The following is a 10,761-nucleotide window of genomic DNA, read 5'->3' as shown; positions in this document are numbered from 1 at the left end:
AAATTCCTAGGAAAATAAAACTCAAACATTACAACCAAACGAATTATTGTAATTATTCACTTGAATCTTAATGTAGGAATTAAACCCCGTACATTATAAATTAACACATCAATTTAGTTCTCGTATCAATCAAACGAGGCCTAAGTTTACTCTTAATACACAGGTTAGAAAAAACGAATTTTATTAAGATCAAAATTAAAAATCAGTTCGCTATAACGTATGACAATATGAAGTAGATTTGGTATGAATTACCCAACCTTATATGAAAAATAGATTATCAAACATTCTTTGCTAATCAAATAACCGGGACGTAGGGAGTATGTTATAGCGTCACAGCTACCCGGTGATAGTGAATTTGATAGCTTGGAAAAAAAAAACAAAAAAAAAAAGGAAAAAAAAAACATTCCCTCCTCTATTTGTAAACGTTTCTTATTCTACCTAGAATCAAAGTCTCAACCTCCAAAAAAAAAAAATCTTTATATCTAAAGTGCAAAGGAAACATCATCTATACTATCGCTGGGATTTAGGATCTAGCACTGTACCAACAAAAAGTATAGCACCGGAAACATCTTCCCTAATCACGAACATAAACGGGTGATCCGCTACAAATCTTATTTCAGACCGAGGCGGCGATCCTCCCAAAAAGCCATGTCTAGTCATAGTGAAAGCTGCGGCCTCCGTCCCTAATTCATCTGTTTTGATAAGACATTTTTGAAATATATCACTTACGTAGATTGGATAGATACTATCGGTGATTCCTGAAAAATCCATGCAGTTTTCGTCAAAGGGTAACGTCAACCCTAGCTGTTTCATAGTATTCTTTACATCAACATCGGAATCAAACTTGAATTTTGGGATCAAAAGTAAGTCGACATTGACATGGTCGAGTTTGAGTTCGTCCTGGAACATATTTTGATCAATCTTGATGTTTTCCATGACATTTGGTAATCCATCCTTCTCAAATGGGAGAAACACATACATTGAGAAGGACTTTGTTAAAGCAACGTCGTCATCATCGTCATTGTCATCCAATGAAATTTCACTTTTGTATCGCATCTTTATAACTTGACATTCATTAAATGTTCCATAGTCAAAATGCTTGCGCTCGTGTCTCATGAATGGAGCTCGAACATTGTCTCCATTGAGAAGATTAAAGGAACCACTTTTTGTGTCTCTTGATTTAAAAGGTTTTAGCCAAGTTCCTTTGAAATACAAACCGTTCGCCAACAATAACGCAGTATCGTCTTTGATATTATCTCTTCTAAGTATTTGTTTGATCAACCCTTTTGTTGCTTGTCGAGCCAATGCATTCGCTTCCTTCACCACTTGATCACGCTTCAAAAATCGCAAAATTCAGTTTGTTAATAACGGAAAGTTTTTTTTTTGTTCCAAAACTACCTTATATTTAGGGGTATTTGTAAAAAGACTACCTTTTATTATTTTTCTTCTATTATATTACTTTTGTTTTCTCTTTTTTTTGGTCAAAAACTACCTATGCTGAAACTATGACGAGATTTGGTCCATTTAGCGACATTAACCTATATCAAGGACACTGTCTACATCTAACAACAATAATCAATTGCGTCCAAACCACAATTTAACTTCGTGTAAGCAAAATTTATATTTTCACATTTCAATAATAACTACGAACATCTATTAAAGGTAAGAATAAGTATATCATGACTTCCGAAAATCGGGCCTAAGCAAGATTAAAGCATAAAATAAGTCATGTAAGATAGGTTACCGCCATGAATTAGAGCAAATTTGGGTGTTGTTTGGCCTTGATTATGTAAAATAGCTTTTTCTTTTTAAAATGAGTTTATTCACAGGTTACTTTTCGTAAAAAATTTGGTTGTTTGGCCAAACTTTTGTAAAAACGTTTTTTTAATTAATACTGTATTTATGTTTGTCCTAACTAATTGTTTGGGTTTTTAGGCAATAGAGTGAAAAGTAGAAGTAGAAGTAACAATTTTCTACTTCTACTTTTAGGAGTTAGTTATCAACTTTTAGGTTTTTTTTTTTGAGGATCAACTTTTAGGTTTTTAAAAACACTTTTAATCCTCCCTACTTTATGATGTTTGGCCTAATTTCTACTTTTTCAATTGCAAAAGCAATTTTAAAGCTAGGTCAAAAATCACTTGTTTATACTCTTAGCGTAGGTAGTTTATTGACCAAAAATAAAGAAACAAAGGTAGTTGAAAACAAAAAAAATAATATAAGATAATCTTTTCACAAATAACCATAAATATAAGCCAGTTTCGACAAAAAACCCTAACAAAAACAAGAGTACTCACATTAGATTGTAGACAAATTAAAAACAGTATCGTACCTGATTGACGAAATCGACAATCCTAACATGAGCATTATGAACTTCCCTCATAACCTTCTCAAATTCAGGCTTGAACGAATATCGTTGATTTAACCACATTGCGTTAACAAAAGATGTTTGCGGCGCTTTTAAAATGTTAACTAAATTGCTAGACACCGCTTTCAATTCTGGAATATCACGGTGTCCAAGCACCGTTAGCAACTGCCCTTGCGTCTTATTTACGGCTCCAACAGCGACCATGTTAAGAACTGCGTCAATTGACGCTGGAGAGCAAATCATGTTCTTGCCCTTTGCAATGTTTCCTTGTATGACATGTTTCGCAACTTGTACCGAAAACTTCGTCGTCGTCATCTTACTGTTATTTGAAAAGAAAATGAGTATGGAAAATTTGATGAAGTAACGAATTAAGGAAAACTTGCTCTTAATAATCACAAATTTTTTTCCCTATTCAATTTTGATACTTTAAAATTTAGCCCTAATTGTATCTAACATATGTTCAGCCCTTATCGCTGTTAACTTATCGTCAAGTTATTTTAAACCGCAGTGTCTATAAAATTATAAAACTAATAATGCAAAGCGAGATAATAAGATACCATACCTATGCGCTTAGGGAGTGGGGTTGGTGGAAAGGCAAAGAAAACCGATTGAAGACGATGACAATGGAAGATCACATGCGTCGTAAACAAGGAAATAAATTAAAAGAATAAGGAAATTAAAGTGGGGGTGAGAAAAAAAAAAAAAAAAACAATACACAGCCTTGTTGGTGATGAAAGGGTTTTATATAATGATTATAATGGAGTAGGTCTTGGGTAAGGTGGTTTTACACTAATGTAATTCTAAAACGGATTTACACACAACCCAATAAGAGGGTAAAAGTGGCTAATAAAACATTCCATGTAAAAGTCCAAAACCAAACTGAATTTGGGTTTTAAGAGAAAATCTTCAGCTACTTTTACAATTAAATAATTTAATTAAAAGAGTGTATTTATTTTTGTAATACGAAACTGAAGTTGGATTTTTAAAGAAAATCTTCGACTACTAAATACACTATACTGATAAAGGGATATCATCTTAATCTTTTCGCAGTTTTTAGTTTTTCATTTTATATTTATCTGAACATATTTTTATAATCCCTTAATTAATCATATTGTTGTGAAAAATCCACATGTTTTAATTGATGATCTTACATTAATTTAGTGTACATTGTACAAATGTGTTACATAATTTTACACAAATTCTAGAATAACATAGTCATACCGTGACGTGTTTTTTGAAACCGTCTCACACCATAATTCATGAATATTTTAATATTATTAATATACCATTTACAAAGTACAAATTATCATAGCAAGCTTTTTTGGGACAATAATGTATCCCTGATCCGATCTCTATATGTTAGGCTTAGACTCGATTTTGAGTTTTTTACTAGGCACATTTGGACTTTTCTTTGCAACTCTATACAAACAGCAACTCTCCGATAGAATCATCGACACACCCAAATAAACGAGATAGTCCAATAAGAGCCTAAAAGGACATAAAATCAACAAAATAATGAAAAAGAATTGAAACCATTTGTAAAAATCTCAACCACACAAACCAAGGTGCACTCTCACCGCCGCCGTTGTTGCCATCACCGCCACCTCCACCTCCATCCCCACCTTCCCCGTCATCTCAGGTTAACTACAATCCGCGTCGTTACCATCGTTGTCCATCATCACCCGTAAGTGGGCATTTCTCTCCTCCTACCAATCAATTACAATAATAGTAGTGAAGAACGATAATAATGTTGCAAATTTGGTGGTTGGGCTTGACAATTCCAGAATTCAAAATTCGCCCCTTTTAAAATTCAATTAGTCTTGCTGAAGACGGGCCGGAGCAAGTGACGGGTAATGTCACTTACAAAACGAATAGGGGGGACAAGGTGGGGCACCTCCATGTGCTTCCCTCTCTCCTCTATTTGGGTCATTTGTGAGAGAAAATGGTATCCGTCATTCCAAAGTGACGGATACGTACCGTCACAAATGAGATTTTGTGTTTAAAATTTACCTTATGCTTTTAATTTAAAATATTTGTGCTTTTATATTGAGAACTTTAGAAGTCACTCTGTATGAGCTGCAAGCCTGCAATTAAATTAATTGACATTTTCCTTGACTAAATTGTAGCTTTACTTTTGATATTTGAGATTTTAACTTCAAAACTCACTATTTTGACTTAATAACTTCACATATTTTTGATGTAAATCTAAGAATTTCAACTTACCTTTTTTCGTTGTAAACATAGTGTAGTGCAAACTTACCTTTTTGTTATTGATCGTGACATAGTAATTTCGTACCTATTTACATAATAAAAGAACCCATTTTATTTTTAATCATGATTTGTACCTATTTTATTATCTTTAGTACCACTTTTTCTTAAAATTGTAAAATAATCTCTTAATAAATTTATTAAAAAAGAAGTGTCTCGGAGACTTACTTTTGAGCTAATGGAGTGATCCTAACTCAAATTGTGGAAGGGAATAAGAGGATCGAGAAATACGTACTTCATAAATACACCTCATTCAATAAATTTACGAGCTAATTAAGCAGGACATCTGCAGGCTTAAAGAGTAAATAAAATTTATATGCATCGCAAAAGGAGGATACAGTAAGGATGAAAGTTATATTCTGGTCTAACCAAGTTAGACTTACGAGGAATAGACAACGGAGGAAATTCGACATACAAAACCAGTTAAAGCTCTTAGAGGGAACAAAAGGGGTTTTACAAGTAAAAATGCTAACTTGGTCAAAACCATCTTCCAGGAGAGTGTCTCGATCGATAGAGATTTTGATTGCCAACAGGACGACTATGTACGAAGCACACAAACAAGAACTGAAACAAGGTATGAGAGATGCTATGTAATCAAATAGTCGGGGGGATGTGAGAGTGACCTTTCTATACTTCGTCACTGCTTCCATTCTTCAGGATGTTGTATTTGCACAGGGGACAGGTCGCATTCATGTGCAACCATTTGTCGATGCATGTGCAGTGAAAATGGTGACGGCATGGAAGTTCTCTTATGTCACTTCCATCTTCATATGCCGAAAGGCATATTACACACTCCTAAAAATGTGAAAGACATCACCAGGGGTCAACAACTTAGAACAAGATAGGAAAAACAAAACTTAAGCTCTTCTAATACTACTAATTGACGCTTGCAGCTTGAGACACCATCAAAGAAATACAATAAAAAGGCCATTCTTATATAGAAAGAGAAAATACAATTCGAGGATGATGAATTTCCCACGAAAAGAGGACAAACTGGAAGTAATAGAGATTAGAGAGTAATCTCCTTTCTCCTATTCTTCTTTAGGTGCGAGAATTACTTATTTGCCTTTTCTCTCCTTCAGATCATTGACTATAGTGGGTACCAGGAATTCAAAGAATGACTTAATGTCTATAAGGTGAAGTTCCGGAGATGCACAAGTCAACCTACTGTATATTGAAAGAGATGTTGGGTCACGGACCCTGACGGCTAGTCATGTTAGCATTAAAATATTTTGATCATATTTAAAAAATTGAGCTGCTGCTTGTTTTCCTTGTGAAATAGCATGGAGACAGGCCAGACACTTGTACCTAGGTTGCACCAAAAACAACTCCAATACCCCAGCATCCCCAAGGAGGAAATACTTTCAAAATAATTTAAAGAGAAAAGATAACATTTTGACTAGACTTACAGCGTCCTCTGCTGAAAGATGATGCTCAAGAGGAGTGTCCGTGTCGCATTCAGTCATAATTCCACCAAAAGATTCCTGGATTTCACCACTTGGTTTCTCAATTTCACCTAATCTTCTGAACTTGTACTTCGTGAGCCTCTCAATATCCTCTTTAGTAGCTCCTTCCTATTTGTCAATTACATCCAACGACAAAATTGTAGATATGAGGAGACAGTCCTTCAAAGTCCAGATAGATAATTGTGATTGAAAACAAAAAACGCAAAAAAGTTACCTGATCTGCCACAGCATATAGAATTGCAATAATGCATGGAAGGCAACAACAGACAGCTATGCCAATGATGCACGCCACAACGACGCAGATCACAACAAAGAACACATCAAATGCCAAGAATGTTATAGTGAGCCTGTGAAAAGAAAGCAATCTTGAGTAACCTACGAAAGCCTACACAAAAGGGAGTTCAAGTTGAATCATTATCAAATATCAAAGGTTACATGAAGATTACCAGTAAAGCTTTGGCGCGTCATCAGACAGCATTTGCCCACCAGATGATACCCAGTAGAATCCAATAATCCACCAAATAAAAGAGAACATTGTGTTTGCTGATTCCAGATGCTTTGCAAGACTGCTCAGGCAAAAAATGTTTAAAAAAAAATATGTAAAATTTATGGATCCTTCAGAAAAAGAAAAGAATTGCATACTCAGCACATGGTTTAGCATATGATCTAAATGAAGAGCTCCGGGTTAGAGGACCAATAAAAGAATGCAAGTTTTTTTTTTTTTTTTTTTTTTTTTTTTTTTTTTGAAAATCAGCAAACTATTCAATTGCTGCCTCAATACACAATAGCTGCTAGCTAACACACCAGTAAGCTAGTAAATGTAATATACCCAACACATAAGCTCGAAGAAATACTCATGCAGTCATGTCCCTGCTCAGAGAAACTTTCGAGTTGAAGCAACAGGTACATAATAATCACCCATTTAAAGCATATTTGTCAATCAATAACACCAATAATTATTGGCTTCACCATATGATACATATCCCGACAAGCACAAAAGAATTATAATTCACAATAAAAGCAAATACTAAATCATTGGGGACACAAATTCATAACCTAGAGCTATCCTAAGCTTACCATATACCTAATTTCCTAATTGCAATTTGCAAACACGCACCAAAATACCCATTTCGTGTTCTTTGAGCAATCAACATCTCTTATTTCCAAACAGCAATTCCTATATTCCTACTCCCAAAGTGTACAATCGCATCAACGTAAATGCATGAAAGTTAAGCAATAAGCATTATACTACGACATTATAACATGAGAATCCTCACAGAGGAAGCAACAACAATAATAACACCACTATTACTACTACTACTACTACTCGAGCATCTTCAGGGCTCCTCTAAATCGTAGAGCTTGAGAATTGGATGTACGCAGCTTTACCCTACATTAACAAACTATCCATATGACCTAAAATTAAAATCATCGAGAATACATCAGATGAATACTAAAAAGACGCATTTTGCTTTATTCCATCAAAATCGCTCAAACAAAAAAACTCAAACCAAAGATCATACCTAACGTTATCCTCATCCTGCCTCCTCTCACCAACAAACTCGACAAAATCCCCTTCCACACTTGCACTACTCGAATTCGAGCTCAAATTCTCATAACTCCCGGGATTACTCCCCAAATTAACATTCAATCCCAAACCCGAACCCGAACTCGTCCCAACCCCGGCACCAACACCCCAACCACTCCCCGCCGAACCTCCACCCCCGCCCCCAACTCTACCTCCATCACTACTCTCTCTCCTCCGCCGATACTCAACACAAACACACCACATATGAACAACACACTGAATACCATAACCTACAAGCCAAAACCTCAACGGAACTTCCGTCACCTCATCATTACTCAACACCATCACAACAATGGCGGACATCACAAAAATAGTGTTCCAAATTAGGTCAAGGATTACGATCGGCGTAGAATACGCCCAATCACTTTGACGCTCCTCAATTTGCGCCGCCGCCGATTCACGCACGCGCACCGATTGTTCGGAGATCATTCGTTGACTGCTCGCTCGTCGGAGAAACCTTGCTGCGCCACGTAATCCTGCACGTCGCGAGAATCGGCGGCTTTGTGAGTGGATTGATCGCTCGTTTGGTGGTGATAGTAGCGGCACCGCCGCGTCTTCGGTGGTTGACATGGTCGTGAGAAAATTTTGACGGTGGAGAGTGAAAATTGTAGGTGTAGATAGAGAGCAGGAGAAGTGGGGATTTAACTAGGGTTTTGGGGGGAGTGATTAGGTGAAGTGGGAAACCATGGATGGATTGACGAAGAGAATTGGGGGAAAATTGGGAAACTAGGGATTTGTTTTGATTTTGATTGGGAGGAGGAGGATGGGGTGGTGTTGACAGATGGACTGAAATTATTGTTTTTTTTTTTAAATTAATATTTGTGTATAGAACGGGAAATTTGAAAGGTCGTTTTTCGTTTAAAATAAAATGAAAAGTTGTTAGCATTCGACTTTGTGGATAAGCGCAAATTCTTGTTTCACACGGTCACTTTTCGTCTGAAGTTTTAGACGAATTAATCAATCAAAACATATATATATATAGAGTAGGAATTTTTTTAGCGATATTAGAGAGTCCCAATTTTTTAGAATCCTAACAAGAGTAGATTTCGGAAAAAATAAAAAATTTAATGGATAAACTTATAATATTGAAAATAAATTTTAATAAAGCTATCCTAATATAATTAAATCAAATACTGTATATCTTAACAAAATTATCCTAATATAAGTAAACTAGATTTAGTGCCCGTGCGTTGCACGGTTACTAAAAATTGTTTTTTTTTTAAGTGTATTTGTGAAAAATGTAATTATATTGTCGTAAGTAACTAATGACTTCAAAATTATGTATAATGTACTTTGTAATATTAATATTATACTTTCTCCAATTTCTTATTATCTTCCTCCTTTTTTTGGCACAAAAAATAAGAGAGGAAAAAAGAAAAAATAAAGTATTGTAATAGAAAATGAATCTATAAAACTATATTAAAAAGGTAACCTTAAAAGGCCACGTAGACAAAGCCACATAGGCGAAGAAAAAGCCACGCGTGCATTATGAATGCCACATCTATAAATCTATAAAATCTATACTATATAGTTAAAAGGCGACTTAATATATACATTTAATTTTTTGCCATGTAGAATTATCATAATTAAATTCTATTAATTTATATTGTTAATATTAAGGCTACTTTAATAAATTTATTAAAACTCATTATAAGGTTTAGTAATATTTATTTTTGTGTGGAAACCCTAAGATCATGATTTAAATTATAAAAATAAATTTAGAATTTACTCTCATCATTTAAATCATTCAATTTGTTCATCTAACTCTTCCTTAACCATAAAGATAATAGCTAAAATGTCTGATATGTAGTAAATAAAAAAATCTAATTATTTGGATTATAAAGCTACTAATATCTACAAATTTATAAATATAATTAAAAGGAAAATCAAAATATCTATCATCATCAATATGTCATATTTTAATTACATATACAAGATAACTTTTTAAATGACTTTCATGCAAAGTGGAGTTTGTAAGAAAAAAAATTAATAATAATAATAATAATAATAATAATAATAATAATAATAATGCAAACCTTTTACATACCATTTCTCATTTTTCCAAATTTATGTTTATATTAAACTTCATAATAATGAAAAATGGATGCTCAAAAGTCTTGAACTTGATCTTTATTTATACCTATATTAAATTTGATAATAATGAAAAATTAATATTTAATAGCCATACAACGCATCCTCAATTGTTTATATATTTTTTTATGGAAGGCAAAATTTGTAAGCAAAAAATTTCTTATCTCTATCGTTAGTAGAATGGTATGTGTCACCGATATTATTAACTAATTTTTTTTATTTTTTTTATTGGAAGTTTCATTGGGTTATGAAGTGTTCATCACATTTTCAATTTCGCGTATGTGTTTGTTTTGTTCTCATTTAGGTGCTATCAAGATTATTTAGGTGTTGAGCTCTTCCAAGGTAAATATACTTACATCTCTACGATTTGATTATCATTCCCTCTTATTTTCATTATTTAAGGTGAAACTAAGTTAATAACGATAATATTGCATAAAACAAATTCCACTATTATTGTGTTACTTTTTTTTAATAGGTATGATTTATTGAAGAAAGAAGATTATAAGGAGAAGTGAAATAGTAAGATTGCTTAAACAACTATATTTTACATACTAACTAAAGATTGGTGACATCAACGTGGAATCGTGGATGATTAATAATTTTTTGAGCATTTATTATATATATTTTGAAATATCACAAAAACTCCGGAGAGACGGTCTCTCAATAGCGTTATTGTATAATATTGTTTAATAGGTGAAGTATTCGTCAATAATGATCCAATTGTTGTTCAAGTTGTTGCAGCTTTAAAATTTTTTGTTCCGCAATTTATTATTGTATTAGCTTCAATTTTATGGGGGTATGAAATGTTAGTTTTGTCATAACATTTCTAATTGTGTGTTTTATGTTATTTTCAGAAATGTTGATAAAATTTTGATATCTAATTTGTGAGGGTGCTCTATCTTTGGGGATCTTTGTTTGATAATATAGTTTTGTTTAATTTGATTATATGAATACTTATATTATTAATTCATTTTAGCTTGCAT

The 10,761-nt window shown here is 33.5% G+C and overlaps 2 protein-coding genes across 2 annotated transcripts; both read right to left on the bottom strand.

The window, feature by feature from the left end:
* Positions 1–262: 262 nt before the first annotated feature.
* On the bottom strand, positions 263–3,060 carry LOC141594360 (serpin-ZX-like). Its single transcript, XM_074414434.1, has 3 exons — positions 2,928–3,060; positions 2,330–2,684; positions 263–1,335 (listed from the first exon to the last, which is right to left on the bottom strand). Exons 2-3 carry the CDS (start codon positions 2,678–2,680, stop codon positions 511–513), a joined length of 1,176 nt encoding a protein of 391 aa, XP_074270535.1. The 5' UTR covers positions 2,681–2,684; positions 2,928–3,060; the 3' UTR covers positions 263–510.
* Positions 3,061–4,920: 1,860 nt separating this feature from the next.
* LOC141596845 (E3 ubiquitin-protein ligase At1g63170-like) lies at positions 4,921–8,519 on the bottom strand. Its single transcript, XM_074417101.1, has 5 exons — positions 7,623–8,519; positions 6,546–6,665; positions 6,314–6,446; positions 6,043–6,207; positions 4,921–5,428 (listed from the first exon to the last, which is right to left on the bottom strand). Exons 1-5 carry the CDS (start codon positions 8,255–8,257, stop codon positions 5,261–5,263), a joined length of 1,221 nt encoding a protein of 406 aa, XP_074273202.1. The 5' UTR covers positions 8,258–8,519; the 3' UTR covers positions 4,921–5,260.
* Between the last annotated feature and the right edge of the window lie 2,242 nt (positions 8,520–10,761).

This window comes from Silene latifolia, chromosome 8 (assembly GCF_048544455.1).
Source record: "Silene latifolia isolate original U9 population chromosome 8, ASM4854445v1, whole genome shotgun sequence".
NCBI lineage: Eukaryota > Viridiplantae > Streptophyta > Magnoliopsida > Caryophyllales > Caryophyllaceae > Silene > Silene latifolia.
Note: the sequence above shows the minus strand (reverse complement) of the source record. Positions and strands in the feature narration are given on the sequence as shown.

Coding starts and splice junctions, on each gene's coding strand:
- LOC141596845 (XM_074417101.1), bottom strand. CDS start 8,257: ATGTCAACCACCGAAGACGCGGCGGTGCCGCTACTATCACCACCAAAC. Junction 6,208..6,313: donor TATATGCTGTGGCAGATCAG/GTAACTTTTTTG, acceptor ATTGACAAATAG/GAAGGAGCTACTAAAGAGGA. Junction 5,429..6,042: donor ATCTTTCAGCAGAGGACGCT/GTAAGTCTAGTC, acceptor TCACATTTTTAG/GAGTGTGTAATATGCCTTTC.
- LOC141594360 (XM_074414434.1), bottom strand. CDS start 2,680: ATGACGACGACGAAGTTTTCGGTACAAGTTGCGAAACATGTCATACAA. Junction 1,336..2,329: donor TTGTCGATTTCGTCAATCAG/GTACGATACTGT, acceptor CGATTTTTGAAG/CGTGATCAAGTGGTGAAGGA.